Source organism: Equus quagga, chromosome 1 (assembly GCF_021613505.1).
Source record: "Equus quagga isolate Etosha38 chromosome 1, UCLA_HA_Equagga_1.0, whole genome shotgun sequence".
Classification (NCBI taxonomy): domain Eukaryota; kingdom Metazoa; phylum Chordata; class Mammalia; order Perissodactyla; family Equidae; genus Equus; species Equus quagga.
This window is the reverse complement of record NC_060267.1, coordinates 37,650,002-37,672,780: the sequence shown is the minus strand read 5'-3', so window position 1 is coordinate 37,672,780 and position 22,779 is coordinate 37,650,002. Positions and strand designations below refer to the sequence as shown.

The window sequence follows — 22,779 nt, the reverse complement described above, 5'->3', positions numbered from 1 at the left end:
CAGCACAATTCATTTATAATATGCACAATTAGGACAGCCTTTCAGACAAGTTTAAAAAACATTTGCAACTCACAGTTAAAATCGCATTATATATGTGGCGGGATTTAAATCATGTACGTGACATGTAATTGTGATAAATATGGTGTGATTTTAATATTTCTGCTTTTTTTCCCAAACAACTATATTATACAGTGGGAAAGACAGCATACTAGGAGCCAGGCAAATTGGTCTGACCCTCTCCTAAACAACTTGACCTTTAGGATGCTCATCTACAAAACAAGGAGAGTTGCCTTACATAACCTCAGAGTTTCCTTTTAATCTTAACGTTCTATGGAACTACAATTCTTTATTCTTCTCTGGAAGATGAGAAATAACTCAGCATTCCTAAGGAGACTCAGCTCTCCTATGCCTGCCCGGCTAGCAGGCACTGAAATATAAGGATATAAAAATGAAGATGTGATCCAGGCTCAGATTCCAGCATCATTAAGTAATTGAGGCTCTGGAAGTGGATGAGATTGCCTGGCTTTGGGGAATGAATAGACATGGGATAGAGAGGGAGTGACTGAGACTGTAAAGCCTAAATCTTGCTAAGACAAAGGGCAGTGGCAACTTTTTAAAAAATGTGAACTAAAGATGGGCATACCATAGTAGGATGAACCAAAGATAGGTACGCCGTAGTAGGATGCAGATGAAATGGAACCAGTACTTGGATCAGCTACAAAGGTCCTGGACTAAAGGTTGGTCGTGTGGGGCAGGCTTTAGGAAATGCCCCCCTAAAGTTCTTCTCAGCCTTGCATGTGTAAGAAGATGCTTAGCGGGACTTTCTCTTTTCCCAGAACTGGCAACTGGGCCCCAACTCTGGGGTCAAAGAGTACTACATACCCCCATGTGGTATTGAGTGATGGGAACCCTATAACCTTTTCATCCTCCCATCCCTAGCATTTATAAGAGATGGTAGAACCTGCCTCCCATCATTAACCACAGCCTCAAACCTTCCTGAACTTTCTGTGCCTGTGTAAGAAGACAGTGGGGAGAGGAACAATGACTAAAATCAGGTATCATCAGCTTACAGGGGTAGTTCTGTGGCCTTTCCTCCTGTTCTCTATGAGACAGGGTTCCAAGAGAATCACTCATAAAGTTTACGGTTGCCTGCAAAACAGGATGACTGGCATCTCCTTTTCTGGATGGTGTTTACTAAATTATAGATCTGACAGATGCTCTCAGTAAGGCGTTGGTGAGCGACTTTTTGAAAAAGCATTACTTGTGTCCCCCAAAATTTGAAAAACCTATATGAATATGAAGTCTAGTGTCTGCTTGTCGTTTGGAGAAGTCTGAAGGTATGAGGCTTGCTGGACTTGATTGTGACAATTGAGTGAAGAGATTGTGGTATTATGTCCCTGGGAAAATGGGGCAATGCTTCACCCCTCAAAGATTCTCTGTGACATTTGTAAGATGCAGAAGAAGCCCTCAGTTCTTCCTGAGGCTCCAAGTGAAGGAGTAGGGATGGGGGTATGGCAAAAGGATAGGAGTGGTCCAGGCTTACCCAAAGGAGACTGGCAGGTGGGTCTAAGATGGCCTCCATGGATCTCAGCTTCCCAGTATTCACACCCTGTGACTCTCTTGTAACCAACAGAATATGGCAAAGGTGATGGAATGTCACCTCCAGGATTTTGTTATTAGGATTGTGATTTACATCTTGCTCTTTCCATTGCCTTCTCAGTTTGCATGTTTCGATGAAACATGCAGTCAAGTTGGGAGGCCCGTGTGGCAAGGAACTGAGGGTAGCGGCCAGCCAACCTGACAGGAACTGAGGCCCTCAGTCCAATAGGTCACAAGGATGTGAATCCTGCTCACAACCACACGAGATCAGAAGCAAATCCTTTCCCACTCAAGGGTTCAGATGAGACTTGTTTGAGCCTCATGAGAGATCTTGAAGCAGAGGACTTAGCCAAGCCATGCCTAGGTTTCTGAACCTCAGATACTGTGAGATAATAAATATATGTTTTTTTAAAGCCAGTACATTTGTGGTAATTTTTTTACACAGCAATAGACAACTAATACAGAGGCAATGAAGCCACAGCCAAAGGGTGGGCTATGGGAAGCCCGTCACTGAGGGGGTTGCTCAGTAATGTAATGGTGCAGCTAAAGTCACCCCAAGAAAAATACACACACATCATATTGGTGAAGACCATGACATTGGCAGAAGCCACTAGCAACACTTGGAAACATTTTGGGCACCACTTGCATAAGATATTTTCTACCATCTCTATTATTCCCTCTTGTTTCTCCAATATCCATGATGTTAAAAAGGAAGAGGGAGGAGATGTCCCACTCCTCCAAGGTCAGCGGGGAGGAGGAGGACGCAAAGAGCGGGCCACATCTGCCCATTCATTTCCAATCCTCTGGGCCACAAGCTCTTCCAGGGATAGGAGAGTAGATGTTTTTCATCTGATATGTGATTGGAATTGTTAAGTAGACAAAGTTTTTGGAGGTTGCCCAAGAATTCATTAAGAGATTTTCTACTGAAGCAGAAAGTGAAATTTGACATAGTGCACATGGGACAGTGCTTGGAGAAAAATTCATCTGTTTCATGAATATACCCTCACTGCGTTTAGACTCTTCATTAAATGGGTAACACATGACTACAGCCAAGAACGAGTCTGGGGCTCTGGAAACTGGAAGAAGCCTTCGGAAAGGGATTTTAGGCTCTGAACTGCGAGAAAATGCTTCAACACCTGAGAAACACCAAAAACTAACTATCTATCTTGGTCCACTACTATGCAACCAGTTGATTTAACACAGAATTTCCCAGATGTTTGACAGCAGTTTCTCAGTACCTGTGTGTAGCTGCAGATGAAAACTGCCCAGAAAAGAGTCAAATCAGGATCTTGAATCATCTTAAAATATGATTTGAAAATGGTCATAATAACTCAAAGAGATTTAATTTCCTAACTTTGTCACTTCAATACTGTTGATCATTCCCACCCTTTGGGAGTTCTCGTACACTAGGGCTTCTCTGTCACATTTCCCAGGTTCTTCTCTTGCCTTTCGTATGCTTCTTAATCTTCTTTACTATCTCTCTGAAGTTTAGTAAATTTTCTTCCTGGCTCTACTTAACATTTTCTCTCTTCTCTCCCCTGACAGGACTATCCATTTCTGTGATCTCTTCTGAGTTGTCTATGCAGATGCCTCCCAGACACATACATAAACACACATACACACACGCAGGTCTGTGCCAGCTCCTCATCCTGAATTTTTTGAGTGATGAAAAAACCCAACATAAATCACTTACTCGTCTTTGATCCCTTGTCATCCCTTGCCTCCTCCTCAATAAATCAGTTTCTGAATTTCATAGATTTTTTCTCAAACAATGTTCATCTGTCCCTTTTTATACTCATCTTACTGTAATCCTGGTCCAAGCCCTCATTACCTGTTGCCCAGACTACTACAATTACGTCCAATTTGATCTTCATGCCTCTCTTTTCTCTGAACCGTCCAACATATTGTTAATGAAATAGTTTTTCTAAAGTGAAACCACGATCATGTCCTTTGTTTAAAAAGCTCAAAGACTTTCTCTTTCCTTCTAAATTAAATTCATACTCCCCATCCCAACACTTAAAGCCTTTTATGGTATGACCCTAATCTACTTCTGAATTCATCTCTCTCCTTCTCACTTACTTCTTCCATAAAACTCCATCATATCCTTTCTTGCTGCTCTCCAGCGAACCCCTTTCTTTTGCACTTTACTCACAGCTACCAGAATAAGCTTAAAAAAAAAATATATATATATATATATAAATTAGTTAGTGATAATCCCTGCTTAAGCCCTTTCAGTGTCTCCCCATTGCTTCTAGAATCAAAGTGGAGGCCTTTTGTGCTCTGACTCTCCAAACTCTTTTTCCCTCAGGCACGTGACCTTTATCCTATTCCTCCGAACAAGCCCAGCACTTCTCATCGCCTTTCCTCTGGCAACTTTTTGTCCGGCGGGCCTCAACTGAAATCACACTTTTTCAGAGTCTTTCTACATCCTCCCACTTAAAGGATTGCCCATGCCTCACTCACTCAATCCATCACTCTGTTTATTTCTTTCATCGTTTTCATCTCTAGCTGAAATTATCTTGTGGCTTAAAATTTTTTTCGGTTATCTTTTTGTTTCTTATCTTCTTTCACAATAACACAAACTCCATGAGGCCAGGGACCTTGTTGATCCTGCTCACAGCTGTGTTCCCAACATTAACGCAGTGTCATTCCTTGCTTAATAAATACAGTTATACAACTCTTAACAATGGGAATACGTTCTGACAAATGCGTTGTTAGGCTATTCTGTCATACTGTAAACATCATGGAGTGCACTTACGCAAACCTAGATGGTATAGCTACTACACCCCTGGGCTACATGATACTAACCTTATGGGACCACTGTCGTATGTGCAGTCCACTGTTGTCTGAAATGTTGTTCTGTGGCACATGACTGTACATGTTGAATGAATTAATGAATCAATGCCATTTATTCTGCAGTGGTTGTACTCCTTGCCATCTGTGCCTGTTGAAATAGTGCCCATCATTCAAGACCCATCTCCAAGGCTTCCAGCTCTTGGGTCTTGATATCCAAACGTGATTCCCACCCTTAGATTTTTACATAGTCTTGTGTTTGCCCACTGCTTATGGCCCTTGCCCGGTTCTGCCTTGTTATTTTAGACCTTCCACCATCTCTTCAGTAGCCTACAATTTTCTCTAGCAATGAGGTTTTGTTATGGTCATCTTTACATCTAATTAGTGTGCCAAAGCAACTGTAGTTATATAGAGAGTTGATATATTGAATTAAAAGGCAAGAAATACCACAAGAAATCATGTGAAGTTTTCACACGAGATTTCATGGTTCTGTTGGTTTTAGGGCTTAAAGGATGGCTTTGCCTCTAAAACGAATTACTGATATAGGAATTTATAAGGTTCAATGGTACAAATTAATAGTTATAAAAGGCAGATAATGTAAATCACTTTAAGGAAAAATCAATGTAAAGACTTTTTTCCATTTTGCTTTTACAGTAAAATAAGCAGCTCCATGCATATGGGCGTCTAATAGTTCTAAACAAACAAAAATGTAAACTTGACTTGAATTTAAAAAGCAGCAGTGGGTAAATAGGGTCTGACCCCCCTACCAAAAATTAACAAGATACCAAAACTGTATTCAAGTATGATTTGTTAGAATCCCATGAATGCCTGCTTCCAGAGGTGTCTCTCTTACATTGATATCATTCATTTTATTCCTGCTGTTTTCCACTCTCTGTTTTATATATTTGTTTCATTTTTTGTGTTCTTGACTTTAACTGGATGCATTTACTAGTCTTTACCCCTTGTAGTCTCTTGGTGGTCTGGACATTCCACACTCTGTTTGTATTCTAATTTCCTTGTCTCTACCTTATGGTTTTATCAGTTACAAATAGACTTTTCTTTTCTTTCAGTCTTCCTAATTACTACAAAGGATAAGCATTATGCTGGCTGTGGCAGTAATCATTTTTGGAGCATACTGATGACATTAAGAGATTGTTGCTAATTTTGTTTGGGGTGTGAAAATTTTTTTTAAAGATTCCATACCTTTTAGATATGTTGTAAAATATTTACAGATGAAATATACAATACTGGGAGTTCTTCAAAACAATCAGAAGGAGCAGGGAAGTACAGGGAGGTAAAAGAGAAAAAATATCGGCCATGAGTCATTATTGAGGTGGGCAATGAACACGTGGAGTTCATTATACTATTCTTTCACTTCTGCGTATGTTTGAATTTTTCTCTAATAAAAGGTTAAAAAGAGAAAAGAGGTACATTTTCCCCCAATGAAATATAATTGGCTTTAATGGAGATTTGCTAAAGCATATCAGGGACAAAATCATTTTATTTTGAATAAGCACACAGAAAATCTTTTATTCAAATGCCAGAAATTGTATTCATTTGATAAGTTTTGCGTGTTACATTTATCATATTTGCATTCCAGCGTTCCAAATTAAGCTCTCTACACGGATTTCTCTGTACATTGCCTCCATTATGACGCACACTTCCACAGCTGCTGCGATGTCCTGGACAACCTCGTTCCCTTCTTGAAATCGGCTCACTCTAGCTCCCAAATCCGTAGTAATACCCCTCAACTGCAAAGACCAAAGGCACGCCAGAAATCCTTTCTGTCTAATGCTAGTTCCACCTAAAATGGAAATATTGTAAGTTAAGTTATGTTCCTGGTGATTTTTTAAAAAAAGATTTAATGTCTATCTCAGATTTAAGCCCCCCAGAAAATGCCAAAAGTGTGATCTGTCAAGAAGTGTATCAACATACATAATCTTAAAGCATAAATTGTGACCAAACATTAGAACACTTCAAAAGGCATTGAATAAAAGTTTAATTCAAATGCTACACTCAACTGGGATCCTCCTTTTTTTTCTCTATATCAGTTGTGGTAGCTCAAGGTATCTGCAGACCCAAAACCCCATTGACCTCCCAAGAAACCTCAGGCAGTAGATCCTCAGTTACTTACAGTGTCCATCATTGTCTGTGAGCAGAGCAGCACACATCTGCACAGCTGGACGCTGTCCCCAGATCACTGTCTGCTCCCGCTTCTGTTCCTAACCCCTACTGTCTCTGACCTTCGGGTATTTTCTGACCTTTGTTGCAAAACCACTTGTCTAGCCACTCTATTCCTTCTTTTGAGTGAATCTGGGTAACATGTCTCAGCTCTGATTGGTTTTCCCAGCAAGTCCATGTCATCTTTTTTATATTTTCCAGAGATTCCTCAGGGTTTCTTTCCCACTGATTCAAAGCTTTCTTACTTATGGGACTGTAGGAGATTAATTCTGATTTAAAATTTTTTGTTTCGTTATTTAAGTGACAAGGGACCAGCTACAGGCATAGCTCATTTTGAGCTAAAAATCTTCACACTCACACTCACTCAGGTTTCTAATGATTCTCTGATTCTAAGCCGCTTAACCTCTGCTATGTGCCTCTGTTACCTTTCCTGTAAAGGAGGAGATTAATATGAGAGAAGAAGGGTTTGATAGCCTCTCTGTCTCCTTTCTTACCTTACAATAGTCAATTCTAAGATATTTATGTTTGTGAAGTTAGACACACAACTTGGAGAGAAAGAGGGACGCTGGGATCTGATGACCTCGTAGCAGTTATCAATGTCTTTGGTGAAAGATGGGGCCCAAGCTTCATCGTCTTCCCGTGTAGTCACAGTGGTTATTTTAGGAGCCTTCTGGATGATCTAGAGCAAATCCTCCATTCTTTTCTTCTCATTGGTCTTTTACTGCGTTCCCTTCTAGAGATTCTTTTTATTTCCTGCCCTTGGTTGACACTGGTCTGGGAGCACCAGCATGCTACTTTTGTTGCTGCAAAAATAATAGTAATTATAATGATAATGGTTAAGATTCATTAGGGACATACTATGTTCCAGACACTGTGCTGAACACAAATTCTTTCACAATCTGCGAAATAACCCTATGTGAAATAGATATTATATAAAGTAATTGCTCTCATTGTACATATAATATGTATCTATATGTAATATATAACACATATAATACGTACACATTACATAGTATTATAACGTATGTATTAAATATGTGAAATGTATGCAATTGTACACATTATGTATTATGTGTATACATATTATACATGTAATGTATTATAATATATATTATATATGCAATAATATAGCAATAATGTAACTGAGCCTAATCTGTTAGGCTGTAGACACCTTGTGATGACTTGGTTTACAATTTGTGTTCCGAGAATTTAACACAGTGCCTGGCACAGAGTAGTTGCTAAATAAATAATTGTCAAATGAATGATTGTACTCATGCTCCAGCATGAGCTATAGATGGAATAGACCACGATACTAGTAGAGATAAATGCATTTTAAATGACAAGTTAATTTTATAAGGTCTTTTGATAGTCAATCAACCTAGGAAAATTCAGTGCATTTGCCACACCATTAGAAAAGCAGACTTCCATCACTGTTGATTAGTTTTAAGTGATTCATTTTTTACCTCTCATTTTATTCTTCTCTTTAACTCTTTTTGTTTGCTTAAATTCTTTTAAATTTTATTGAAAGAAGCTGTGCTTATAAAAACAAGTGCACAGCTTATAGTGTACAGCCAGTGGATTTTCCCAAGGTGAATACGCCTGAGTACTTAGCACACAGTTCAAGAAACAGAACATTAACAGGACCCCAGAAGCCCCCTGATGCTGTCTTCCAGGGCACTAATTTGCCCTTCAAGGATAAATAATGTCCTGACTTGTAAACACCGCAGAGTTGTGTTGCCTGTTTTTAACTCTTTTCATTTACTCAACAGTGTGTTTATGAGATATTTATCAATAAGAGTAGTTGTAAATTATTTATTCTCATTGTTCTATAGTATTTCATTGTAGAACTACATTACAATTTACAAATCCATCTTATTATAGATGAACATTTGCGTTGTTTCCAGTTTGGGGCTATAATAATAATGATACTATAAACATTCTTATGCAAGCCTTTTGAGTACATACTCAAAGTAGAATTATAGATTTTGTTATATTTAGTTTTAGAAGACCCTATCAAACAGTTTTTCAAGGCGGTTATGGCAACACAATTGTGCATCACATCACAACGTTTCAGTCAACGATGGACCGCATACACAATGGCAGTCTCATAAGATTAATACCATATAACCTGAGTGTGTAGTAGGCTATGCCATCTAGGTTTGTGTAAGTATACTCTACGATGCTTGCACAATGACTAAATTATGCAAGGATGCATTTCTCAGAATGTATCCCCCTTGTTGAGTGACACACGACTGTATACCCTCCTACTAGTAGTACATGTGAGTTCCAGTTGCTCCTTATCTTCTCCAACACTTGCTTTTATCTTCTTCAGATTAATCATTCTGGTGGTGTAAGATGTGATTGCATTGTGCCTTTAATTTGCCTTTTTGGATTACTAGTGAAATTGAGCCCCTCTTAATATATGTATTGGCATTTTGGGGTCTCTCTTTTGTGACGTGCTTTTTCATGTTTGCCAATTATTTCTCTTTGGTTGTCTGTATTTTTCTTATTGATTTGTGAGAGTTCTTTATCAGTTATAGATAGGAGTCTTTTGTAGAATGTGAGGATGGCAAATATCTCCTGCCGCTCTGTGGGTTGCCTTTTCATTTGATCTAACTTGGCATCATATTAATTAGGATAAAGGCTAAGCTGTAGTATAGTCACAAAACAAGGAAACAAACAGTTAAAAAAAACCTTTAAAAACACTAAAATAAAATAGATATTTCTTTCTTTCTCCTGTATCTATCTAGGTAGACAGTCCAGGCAAGTGTGGCTCAATTCCACAAAGCCATTTAGTGTCTCAGATTATTTCCTTCTTTTTGCTCCGTGGATTTTGTCGTCATCAGCCTGGTCAAAGCTGGTCTCCACTACATATGTGTCTGGTCCATGGGATGGGAAAGAAGATGGAGAAACACAAGCTCAGGGTTTTTAAAATCAAGAGTGGAGCTGACCCTGATGACATAGTGGTTAAAGATCGGTGCTCCACTTTGGTGGCTGGGGTTTGGTCCCTGGGTGCAGAACCACACCACTCATCCGTCAGTAGCCATGCTATCGTGGTGGCTCACATAGAAGAACTAAAAGGACTTACAACTAGAATATACAACTATGTACTGGAGCTTTGGGAAGAAAAAAAAGAGAGAGAAAGATTGGCAACAGACGTTAGCTCAGGGCGAATTTTCCCAGCAAAAAATTAAAAAATTAAAGAAGGGTAGTGGTCCATTTGACTTCTATTCATAGGCTTTTGGCCCAAAATTAGGCACAAGGCCACAACTAAGTGTAGCAGAGGCTGGGGAATATGGTATTTCTAGCTGAACAACTCTATTGCTATGAAAGAAAGGAAGAATGGCTGCTATCATTAGGCAAGCACTGTGATAAGTAGCTTAGGAAAAGACTTTGAATCTAGTGAGGAGAGTTGTATATGATATCAAAAAGTTGTATAATACCAGTTATTGTGAACTAACCAATAAGCAGAGGTAGGTGCACATTATGGGGATGAAGGAGTAATTTGGGTGAAGGATTTGAGAAGGCTTTGTAAGGCAACAGTCTTGGTAGATAGAGAAGGCACAGACTTTCAACCTCAAGACCTGCAGACACATATGGGAGACTGAATGTGAGCGAAGCATTCAAGGAACTTGAAACAGAATAAGATGTTGAAGAGGGGAGCTGGGAAAAGAGACTGGAAAGATGTGTTGGAATCAAACCACAAAGAGTCTTGACTATCGTGCTTAAGGAGTGTGGACTTTTCAACAGTCAATGGTGAATACTTGAAGCCTGTTGAGAAATCTGTTAGTACGTACAGTTTCAGTGAAAAGTATATTTTAACTTCAATTTTACAGATAACTATTTTATCCTCCACTTTTTCAATATTTAGTCAGTACAAACGGAAGTAATCCAATAGCACATGGAAATCCAGCCTTAATATTTTTTGTTTTCTCCAGTGATTAAAATAAACATCGTGCAAAGTAATAGTTTCATTTAAATGACCTCAGAGAGTATCAGAGTTGGGGGAGGGGTGTCATACAGTACAGTCAAGAAAATCTTCATGAGAACTGGGACAACAATTGAAAAAGAGTACTAATGAAGACGTAAGTAATCTAAAATGAAGTTGGTCTCTGATGCGACATTTTGATCTGAAGTTAAAGGCTGATTAAGAGTTCCATGAACTTAAACTTGAGTGTGTGCAGTCAACTATCAAGGGGGTGTAATTAGAGTCACTTCCTTCCTAGGTCTGTGGGGAAATTCCCATCACCATTGATGAGAATTGTGCATAAAGATCATGGGAAGAGCACGGCCCTTGGGTTTCCTCTTAAACAGCCTGTAGGATTTGTTATGGTTATTTTAATGCACTGGTCCTTGGAGACACTACTTTTGGTTCCGCCTCTACTTTTGACATGCTGAAACTGACAAAATTTGGGGGTGGGAACCCCAAGAGATGTAGATATCTTTTCATTCTTTCTTCTTTATCTATGACTAATTTATTGTCAAAAAGGACACTTCTTGCTCCATAAATGCTAAATCTTTAAACAACAACAACAAAAAATGATTCCAACCAATGAAGGGGCGAAAAACACTGCCCCGTATTCACTAAGTGGCTATCAACTTCTCTGGAACTTAGACTTTCTTTGGGAACTGAGGTCATTTCTTTAAGTCGCTGCCGTTTCTGAGACACGTGTCAGAACACTTGGCCAAGGGTATCTGGAAATGTCTGTGGCCAGGGAAATAGGATTTTTACTTAAAGAAAGTCTTGAGCCAAGTGATAAATGATGAGGAATTGTAGAACAAAACTATGGTATTGGGATAAGATAAAGCCGGAAAAAAATGATAGTTCTAAGATGAACAGTGTTCTATTTTCCAGCTCTCAGCAAAGCTGCATGTTCAGCAGCTCTGGATCTTCTGCTCTCTTCCCATGCCTACTCAGTAACTAGAGGTTGGTCTTGATTTTGATTTTGAGATGGAAGTGTCTCTTCTGCAATTCTGGCACATAAGTCAGTTTTTTCTCCTGAGACTTTCGATCTCAGATTACTTATGAACAGAATCAGCACCTACCCCGCCTGTAAATTTCTCCTCCTTCTTAAAGAAGGGAAACACAGCTAGCTATTTTTGCCAGATGGCAAATGTCAGACATGGTAGATGTTCAGTATATATTACCGGATGAATAAATGAATGATAGACATGTGAAATCAAAAACAGCCTCTGTATGTACATATTGTAGTATTTTACACATTACACTGTTTGATGACAGAAAAATGGCAGTTGTCAAAGAATCAGGAAAAGCAACTGGGAGTGGGCAGCTATGAGGTCCCTGCTGCAGACTTTTTAAGAGATCAGATTCATGTTGTAAAGATCTTTTGTCTCTGTCCTAGTTAACAAATGTAATGCATTGAATTAGTTATTTACTAAGAATCCAATTAATTTCAAGGCAGTCCTTCCTTTCAAGCTTTTGTCCTGGGTGAATGAATTAAACTCTTTTAAGCCATTTATACATATTAACTCACTTAATCCTTACAACAACTTACAGGGTCAGTACTCTAATCATTCTGATTTTATGTATGGAGAAAATGAGGCACAAAGAAATTAACTAGTTTTGCCAAGACGTCACACATGCTAGGTGTTGAAATTGAAATTTAAACCAAGAGAGTCTGGCTGTAGAGTCTATTTTCTTACCCTCTAGACTATACTATCTCATGAGATGGCACTCAAGCAGAGACCTAAATAATGACAGGAGACACCCATGATGCTTTCTGGGAAAGGGCTCCAGGTAAGAGCAAATACATGATATGAAAATATGTATGGCTCTGTTTCAAAGAACAGCAAGGCAGTGTTGACAGTGTGGGAATGATCGAGGGGAAGAGTGGAAGTAATGCGATGTAGTGGCTTCTGAGCCTTGGGAAGGATTTTGGTTCTCATTTTTAGAAAAATGAAACGCCACAGGAAGGTGTTAAGCAGAGGTGTGATGTAATAAAATTTAAAAGAATATTGTGGTTACTCCATGAAGACTAATGTGGAAGTGGAGAATCTAAATATCTAATAATATTTATAGTCAATACATCTGTCAAAATTATACATACACACTCACTCTTCTTATTTTCTAAAACTAAAGTAATAGTACCTAAAACTGCCTAGCCAGTTAAATATATTTTAGCAAAAATCGGTTCTCAAATCATTGTGATACTCTCAAACATCTGCAGATTTTTAGAAATTATTGATGTGATCTTTCGTTTGATGTGGCTCTCACTAGCTAAATGATGTCCCTGTCTGGGCCAAAACTTGACATAGGGGGCCCCATCAAACTTGTCGATTGACTTCCCCACTAAATCGATGGTCATTAGGTCCTTGGCACCCAGCATTTGGTTGCAGTTCGAAGGTGGCTGGGGAGACTGCCCATGCTCCATAGCTAGATTTGCCCCTGGGCACCAAGGCTAGGCTCAGAAATCCTGCATCTCATCCCCACCATGTCCTGACATTACCTGCTCCACAGCCTGTGTCACCTCCACAAATGTTGGGCTGCCACTGAGCAGCAGGCTGGCACTGTACGTGTCCTTATTGCTGGTGTGGTAGCTGTCTCTGGGTCTGCTCAGTCGCCCTGGAGTGCAACTGGGGGACCCACATCCATGCCAGAATGGCTAGGAGGTCTGATACCCACCTTTGTAGTCACAGTTGGGCTAAGTCTTATTAAAATAGATTTTTGTTTAGCAACTTATAGAGAAATGTTTCAATATTCTAATAATTGGCACAGCTGCATCCATATACTGGGTAATGAGTACCCAGCTTAAAGTATGGAGAGCACTGGTCATACTCTGGATACATTTTGAAGGCACACCTAACCAATTTTGCTAAAGGATGGCATGTGAGGTATGAAAGAGAGGTGTCAAGTATGACTCCCAGATTTTAGCCTGAGTGATTGGAAGAAAGACTACGGGAGGGGGCAGGTTTTGTTAATTGGAATGAAGCATTTGGTTTTAGACACAATAAGTTTTAAATGCATATTACGTATCCAAGTAGAGTTTCAAGTACCTGTTTGCTATGAGTCCAGAGTTCAAATGAATGGTTAGAATTTTTCAGAAATGATTAACTCAGTAAGATGATAAATAATAATTTCCTTTCGTCTGGTTAGAATCATGAGTCTTTTGTTTAAGGTAGGATTTGAATATATTCATGATTACTTGCCTATTTTAATGTTCATAAACGAAGTAAAGTAAATACAAACTCAAAAATCTATGTAAAAGGCCACACAAGAGCTATCTGACATTTACCTATGTGAACTATAACAATAAACCCATAGTTTATTACCCTAGTACTTCTTTCTGTGCCCTCATCCCATCCTTGAAGAAGCAGGAGCCAAAGGTGATTGAATCAAGCTTTGGTAGAAAATCTCACTTTAGCAATTGCCCAATAACGCTAAATCTATATATGCCAGGCCTGAATTTAGATCTTACTGGGAAGGAAGTGTAGTTTTAAGAGGGGAGGTGGGAGATTCAAAGAAAAAAGCTTACAGGATTTCCATGATACATCAGGCTCAGATAGAAAAGTCAAGAGAACATTTTAAAACTTGCAATGAAATGAAATCAAAATGAAACAAAAAATGTAGTTCCCTCGGAACAACAGATCTCAAAGAGAGGGGCCCTTAGAGAGAGATCTCACAGGTAAGCGCTATCGTATGATAGCTCTTTCACATGCCTCTAAAAATGTTTTTCTCTTGAGCTTCAACTAAGGATAATTTTGTGCAAGAGAAATCACAAAACCACAGTGAATACAAAGAAAATATTTTAATAAAATAGTCAATACAGTATTTCCCTGCGGGAGCTCTTAAGAAGTGAGAAGCCAAAAGAAGTAAGTATCACTTTCGGGAATCCAGTCCTAAATGAGACAGGAATGTTCTTAGCTTTTCTCGAAAGTTCCTTGCCCAGTTCTGCCAACAGTCTGCCATGAGGAGGACGAGGAAATCCCTGGAGGTCACTGTGAAGAACTAAGTCAATGAACAGAATCTCCTTAGGAGCAGATAACGCTAAGTAGTTTTTTGCCTCAGGTGTCTTACCAGGAGCAGTATCATGAAAAAAGGACACGGAACATACCGGCTGATATACAAAAAGCATCAAGAACACAATTTTGTTTCCTGTCCCCCATCCTATTTGCATTTCCAGAGTGAACAACAGAAACAGAGAGATCTGTGGTTTCACCCACTAAGCATTTCACACAGAATCATTCCTTGGCCAACTTTTGTATTGAAGGTCTATTACTATTAATGTAATTCTTGTGTTTCAAATTGAGAGAAATGAGAGCATAACTAATTCTTATACATAATTTAAGCTTATCACAGCAAATACTGCATGTATGAAACAAGTGTAAGCCACGAATCCTCCACCTTGTGTTACTATTTACTGACACAGAAAGTGCTGTTGTTTGAATATGAATATCATTTAGTGTGTTAAGATAGAGAAGGACAAATTATTGTATTCCAGCTCTGGTACAGTCTGATAGAGCCCTGCGTAAACTGTCAACACTTGCTAAAAGTCTTTCCTGGGGTTGTCTTGCTGTCATGATTCCGATGTGTTCTGATTTCCTTCTGGAGTCATAAATTGCACCTTGGGCACGATGAGGGATGAGTTGTTCCTTCGGATAGAGTTGTTCCTCCTCATGGAATTGTTTCTTCTCATGGAATTGCGCTTCCGCAGAGAATTCTGATGGGACAGTTCACTCTTCTGGAGGGTCTGAATAAGGATGGAAGGCTTCTCATCCAGCTCTCGGGCACTGCACCTCGGAGCAGCTACTTTAACAGTGTTGCCAAATTTGGAGTAATCCACAGAATACACTCCTTCCTCCTCCGTTACAATAGACACAAAGCGATGGCCCCATTGGATCTCCTCAGCGATGTAGGAGGTTCTTGCTTGAGTGGTAATGCCAGTAGTTTCGACCACTCCTTCCAGAATCACTATGACCTCCAGGTCTTGGTTGGCGAGGTCACTTGCTGAGATATCATACAAGGGACTGCGCTTGTCAATCACATGGCAGATGATCAAAGGAGCCACTAGAAAAATGTTATTACTCTCAATAGGGTTATCAACAGGAATGTCCAGCTGGTGAATAGGCACCACCTCCCCTTCAGGTGTAGTTGTTTTCTTGACCACCTGGATGCGCACGGAGGCACTAATGATCATGCTTTTCCTTAGGTCACCCACTCGGAACATGAAGCACAGCTTGCCATTTCGAACAGCAATCACAGCATGGCGGCTGAATATCAAAGTTTCTGCCCTTCTGTGAGCCTGAGCCGTTTTCATGAATATGCAGCCCAACATCACTGCATTGATGATCAAACCCACAATGTTCTGCAGAATCAAAACTGTGATGGCCAGAGGGCATTCTTCTGTCATCATTCTCCCTCCAAATCCAATTGTCACTTGCACTTCAATGGAGAAGAGAAAAGCAGAGGTGAAAGACCTGTACGAATGAGATCAGAAAACAATGCCATCAGATCAAATTTTGAATAATGACATAACATGCCAAGCTGAATCTTTCATTTTCTTCCTCCAAAGGCTATGAAATGCTTTTGGAAAGACCAGCCAGCTTAACTTGTCAAATATCTGATTATAAACAGAAGCACTTGCTTCTCTCTCTCTCTCTCCTGCATGCATCACCTCTGGACTTAGGACACAATTCTCTATCTACCTCTAGGCTTCTGGGATATGTCTTTTAATGTTTTCTAGGACATGTAATGATGGGCCTACTTATATGAAAGCATTAAAATAATAAATACACACAGCTGTATTTGTAGGCATAGTTTACTTTTGTGAAACTTGCTACCGGGCAGATGTTTATTATTTATTGCATATCTGTGTTTAAGTGACTTGAGTCATATGAAAGTACTGAGTAATGAGTGATCTTTCTATTATGTACAACCTTTAAAATCATATTTATTAGTTAACACTTGTGTACCTTATGTAGAGAAAGCATAGTGCTAAAAAGTGGTACAAAACACATCATTCAAAAATGCTAGTATTTTTAATAAAAAAGAACGTTTTTCTATTTGGAAAAAAATGTGTTCTTATTGATTGTGTCATTTTGTTCTCTAAGTGACATAGAGGATACGGAAGTCATTAAAGGAAGAATCTGAGGCAGAGATTAGTGACTGTGTCAAGATCACATAATTATTAAGAGCTTGAATCCTCTAAATTCTGGCCTAGTGCCCTAAAAGAGGTGAAGGGAAGGGGTCAACAAGTGTCAAGATTTTCCAAATTGCGCGTTTCTTCCACATCCAGTGAATGAACACTGATTTGGCAGGTTCAGGGCCGATCTGGTTAAGACTTTGGAAGAGCTCTCGGGTGATTCTGATTTATCCCCGTGGTTAAGAAGCATCACATTTGGTTATCCTTATCATTAATTTATTCACTTAACTACATACCCAATATGGCTGTGGCTTCTTAATAGAAACAATGTTAGCTCGTGTTTGCCCCCAACCCCAATTTCAAACTTCCCTAATTATAGGATCTAAGCCATGCATAGGCCATCTGTCAAAGTATTATGTAGCTATTAATGCCACATACAATGAATGAGCAAAATGTTTAAACATTTGAACACTGAGTCTACACACGGCACTTGGTGGAACACCGTGAGGGATAAGCAAGCATGCATAGATGATTCTTTGGATTAGATTTCAAGTAGAATGTGAAAAGTGCCTTTTTCACCCCTTTGTCACTAAAAAGATTCATGGAAAATCACAATAATTGCTTTTTGCACTAGCTATACACAAGATACACCATGTGATCCAAAAACATGGCAAAGAATAAGAATGGACCCAAGAGGCGGGGCATGGACCCAACACTGATTTCTAACAATGAATACAGACTTCAGGGAGTAGGTTAATGATGAATATTCCCAAATGTTTTGTTTTAATGGCTTGGGAGACCATTCATGTGCCATACTTTGTATAGTGTTTATTTTATGAAAGAATTTAATTCTAAACACTATATGGTGCAAGACTCAGCCTTTTATGGACACCTGCCACGCTAAACAATCTCAAGAGATGAACGTGTTTAGCTGCTTGTTTCTTCTGCTAGAGAGGGAGTTAGGCTGAATAAGAAGAGGAAATATGTGGGTTTATTTTCTGACTCATGTTAGAAAGTCATCCACACAAAAGGAAAACTGAGCCATTCTAAAATGAGAATGGTAAAATGTTACTTGGACATCATGGGGAGTATCTATCACAATAAGTTATTTCCAATTTTGATGATATGGTGGGACACTGAATTTATGAAAGGAAAGAAAATGCAAAGAATTAGAAATATTCTTGGTTATCTTTTAAATCCCCCTTGGGAGAGAATAGAGATTTTCCTGTTTCTATATTTTTGGTGAAAAAATTTTTATTATTTATGGTTTGTTACAATTAAACTGTATGTTGAGATTAAAGTATAAATAGTACCATAACATTAAAATAAAACCAATAAAATTTTAACCTTAAAAGATGTCAAATAGTTTTTTTAGATAACTGCAATTTAAAATGCTAAAATTGTCATGCTGATAAAATCAACTTTTCTCTTGTATTTGCAACACCATTTCTCACAGTGAGGTTAATGTTCACACCAGCAGGAAAACATCTGCGGAAGGAATATGCAAAACAGTTTTTGATAACGAGTGCACTCGGCGAAGTTCTTTTAAAACAACCCTTGCAAGGATAGCACTTTGATGATAGATCTTTAATACATTCCCTAATGACTTAATGACTTCTTTTTCATAGGAAAAGCCAATATATTTGTCTTGTGAATAAAATCTGTCATTTATTTTCAAAGTTTATCTTTTTCGTTTATCTATTTTTATGAGAGTCTACTGCATGTTTATTAAAAACTTGTCTTGATAGGAAAATGATTCACCAAAATCAGTGCCCATAAATTTCTTATAGAGAAATATTATAGATAACGCTTTTTGACCTACAAATACCTGTTAAACACAGTATTTCAATTGTTTCCTTTATATCTGGTATACTGATGATCACCTACACTTTTCACCTGTATTTTCTTTGAGATAAAAGTTTGCGATAAGTTTAAGACAAGAAAATAATATTTACTCGACGGTAAAGGCAATGGATCAATTCAATACAGTTTTCTCTCAAAACATGAGCTGAGATCTGTGGCGTGTGGTCCCTGCACACATTGCTGCATCCCTCCTTGATATGCAGGCCTTGCAGTAATTACTCAGGAAATGGAAGGATGGACAAGTTCACAGTCTGAGTTTCTGCTTCTTGCAGTGGTACACTAGTTTCCTAAGATTTCAGGGTCAGTAAAGGTCTCATTGTCTACAATTGCCTGGCAGAATGGTGCTTGTTCAGTTGCTTTGCTTTTGCATTATTGAATTTGGAATGTTATTCAGAAAACGTCCTGGAAAAGTTTCTAGTATTATTATTATTATTGTGTCGCTTCAGTAAACATTTTTGCAACTGATAAAAATGATCTCTTTCCATCTTCCAACGAACCAAATTAAGAGACAAATCACCCCAACTAAATGTTCTTAGCTTGTGAAAAAATATGAGCGGAGAATCAGTGAAATCAAATTCACTTTACTTATCTTTGAAATACTTATGATATAAGAGAAAGAAGTGAAGTTAGGCAATCTAAGAATTGTCTTGTTCCTATTCTATTACCATTCTGAAAGAAAGCCACAACATTAAGACGCTTCTACATAATCTCTTTCATGAAAATTTTGGACCAATTTCCATTAAAAATTAATTTATTCTAGTTCTGAGTCTTAGCATAACTTTTAGTTTTGGAATCCAATGCAAGCAACAAGCTACTTAAGACAATCTTGATAAAGAAGGGCTAATATTTATTTATGTCATTTTTAGTGGATTTTTAATCTAGGACACCTCTCACCAGTGTTTACCCATTTTTCTTATTATTCTTGAAAATGTCATGGGTAAGAGAAGTCATGGAAAAATATTACTAGCATTTACACAATGTTTTGTTGATCAGATATTTACTTGTGGACACTGGAACCACGGACAGAAGCTTTTTCATACTGAAACCTAAATTTGTACTTTGTTTTGAGTAAGGCACAATATGGAATTCTTTGAACCACAACCTTTTTTTTTTAATAACTGGTATAATATTTTCAAGGCTAGCCCAAGGGATTGAAGCTCCACATTTTCCGGGCCTCCTCATCCATAAAGCTGCATTTAAACTTTTTCAATGTGTTAGTCTTTTAACTTTTTTGTTTCGGAAAGTACTAAAGCAAATTCTTTATTTTACTTTCAACAAAATGAGAGTGATGAGAGCAGTTTAATATTTTTCCTGTTTTCAACCCCTGCCTCATCCCACTGCATTCTTACCTGACATTAGTCACACACACTGTGGACTCCAAACCACTTTTCTCCATTCCACTTTTCTCCATGTAAGCATAGATGTCCCCATGGGCAAAGGCCACCAGCCACCACATGATGGCGAAGAGCAGCCAGCTGCAGAGGAAGGACATGGTAAAGATGACCAGCGTGTGGCGCCATTTCAGGTCCACCAAGGTAGTGAAGATGTCCTGAAGGAATCGTCCCTGCTCACGGATGTTCTTGTGCGCCAGGTTACAGGCCCCGCTCTTGGCGATGAAGCGGGCTTTCGGGAGGCGGTCTCGGATGCGAGGTTTGCGCAGGTTCTCCGCGGCGATGCGCGCCAGCACATACTCCTCGGGGATGATGCTCTTTCTGGCCAACATCGTCCTGTCACCATAGCCAGCCTATCCACCTGTCTCTTCCTCGGCCTCTCCTTTCCTCGATACCCGTCCTCCTGCACGAGGGAAACGATGATCAAAAACTCCCCTCCCCCCCATTTCCACACCTCTTCGATCTTTGCATTCGGGGGTATGTCTATACGTTCGAGGTGACGTGCAAAACTAAAAGGATGATCTTATTAATCTAAACACGAATCTTGTTTGTGCTTGAGTTCTGAGATCCCGGAGAAATTATTTGGTCTGAATCAGAACCGTTTCGATTTTCCTTATCATTTTGAACACATATGGGCATAGCCTTAGTTAAACAAAACCAGGAGGCTTCCTGTAAACAGCAGGCTCAATGTTAATTCTCTGAGATTAACCGCGTCTGTCGATTAGTGTAAGGATACAAGCGCGTGGCGTCTATGACGAAAATTAAGACCAGCTGGGTATCACGATCTATTTACCAAAGTATTTACATGATACAGCAATATTAAAAGTAAAAAGGGGAAATTCTTCCTCCGTTATTTTAAGAAGTAGGCAAAGAAAAGGCCGTGGCCTCTTGCGCAGTGTAAATAACATGTTTAGTGTAAATTGACAAAATAACAATAGGCGATGTGCCATGTAACTTGAAAATTATTAAGTATTTTAAACTTGAAAGAAGTATGAGTTGCATTAAAAAACCTTCCCACTGGAACTGAAAATATTATAAATGGAAACTTCTTTACAACGAAGGGATCACGCGTACAAGTTGCAAGAAAAAACCCGGACGCTAGCCTGAGGGCGGCGGAGGGAGTTAAAAGTGCGTGCCCCGAAAAGTTCATCCAACCCAGTAAACCTCTGCCGTGTTTTGCATTTTAAATCATTTGCGGGGACGCGGGCAGCCTCCCCCCTCCCCGGGAGGAGCGTTGAAACTTACAGACTCGGGGCAGCGGGCGCGGCGGCGGCACCTCCCCGCACACGCCGGCCGACCGCGGGCAGGTCCCTCGCTGTCCCATGCCGGCGCGCGGGAGCGGGGATCGCTAATGCCGGAGGGACAGATCCGGGGGCCGCGTGTCCTAGGGAGAAGAGTTAAAATAATAAAAGGTGCAGTTGAATCTGATCGCGGGGAGGGCGGGAGGAAGGGGGATGGGTGTAGATCTTCCCCTCCCCCTGCTAAGCTCTACACCCTTGGCCGCTGCCGTGGGCGGAGGAGGGGCTGCGGGGAGAGGATGCTCCACAACTCAGCCTCCCAGTTCGGGCTTTGACGCGCGCCAGACCTCGGAGGCCGCCGAAGTTGCCGAGATGCTGGCGGGAGGGGGTGGGGGAGGAGGGCGCGCCCGGGGGTGCTAGGGAGCCGGCCAGAGGGAGGGGCGACACTGAGAGGGCGGGACCTGTAGAAGCAGCTCTTTTCCCAGTAGCTGGGACCCCCTGCTGCCCGCGTGATACGCACGTCTGTAAAAGGCTTCCTGCTCCGAGCGACTTTGCTGAGTCCAAGTTCACTGACGTAAAGAGAATTTATTTTTTATTTTTATTTTGTAACCTGGGTAGATAAACTGGGCTACTTCAGATTGAATAAAACCAGGTAGAGAGGTTAGAAAATAGTCTTCTGAGGCTTTCAAGCTGTGTGCACACTTACTTATTTTACATTAAATTGCCATCTGGTAGGGATGATACAGGTGGCAGATGTTCTGAAACCCACCATAGTAACTGTTTATTGGCCAAAGTTAATTCTCAGGGAATTACACACATACACACGTGCCCAAAACAACGACACACACACAAAAGTAGAAGAAAGAAAAACTACTCGAAATCTCTTTCAGTGAGAAATTTTACCCCAAACAGGGACTGCTGTCAACACTTTAGAACTCAAAGGGTCATTCCTCAGTAATTGGTTGCTTTCTGAAATGCTGCAGCTTCTCCATTTTGTCTAGATGACCTGAATGATAAAACAGAGCAATTGCTCACAAGAAAGGTTATACAGTAAATATCTTTCTATAGCTTTTTGAAAAGGAGCCAGAAAAGACAAATGTACTTTCTCCCACAGGTCCAGCCTCCTGATTTGGCACTTGTGTTAATGGAAACTTTAATTCTTGGAAATTTCATGTATTTTCCAAGACTCAGGGTAGAAAGTGTATGGAGAATAAACAATGTGTTCATTTAATTACCAAAAGACCTACATTTAGTCTTTAATGAAGGCAAATAAAGAATAATTTTTCCCCCTGTGGATAGATCTGCTTAACCCCTTCAAGCCTGGGGATCCTAGTCTGTTAGTGGTAGCTTTCCTTGCTACTGTTGCTATTTTTACAGTAATGTATGTGGTAGTTTTACTACAAGTGTGTGGGGATCAATTTGTATAGTTAATCCCCTGCTTGTTCTATTTTACAATTGATTTTGATGTGCAATTTATTCCCTATTATTTTAGCTGGGGGAACATTTATGGAACACCTGTTATGTGAAGGGTTTTTTTTAAGGTTTTTATATAAAATCATAGTTGCTTTTCCTAAGAGGCAGACAATTATAGTAAAGAGAGAAGATTTCGACAAT

General features: G+C 39.6%; 1 protein-coding gene across 3 annotated transcripts; it reads right to left on the bottom strand.

The window, feature by feature from the left end:
• Positions 1–14,324: 14,324 nt before the first annotated feature.
• On the bottom strand, positions 14,325–21,643 carry KCNJ8 (potassium inwardly rectifying channel subfamily J member 8). Of its 3 annotated transcripts, none has more exons than XM_046644621.1 (4): positions 21,627–21,643; positions 21,173–21,311; positions 19,886–20,330; positions 14,325–16,008 (listed from the first exon to the last, which is right to left on the bottom strand). In XM_046644621.1, exons 3-4 carry the CDS (start codon positions 20,257–20,259, stop codon positions 15,108–15,110), a joined length of 1,275 nt encoding a protein of 424 aa, XP_046500577.1. In that variant the 5' UTR covers positions 20,260–20,330; positions 21,173–21,311; positions 21,627–21,643; the 3' UTR covers positions 14,325–15,107. The 3 variants fall into 3 exon arrangements, with proteins under 3 accessions (XP_046500577.1, XP_046500501.1, XP_046500422.1); XM_046644545.1 differs by lacking the exon at positions 21,627–21,643 and adding an exon at positions 21,513–21,535; XM_046644466.1 differs by lacking the exon at positions 21,627–21,643 and having other exon boundaries at positions 21,173–21,503.
• Between the last annotated feature and the right edge of the window lie 1,136 nt (positions 21,644–22,779).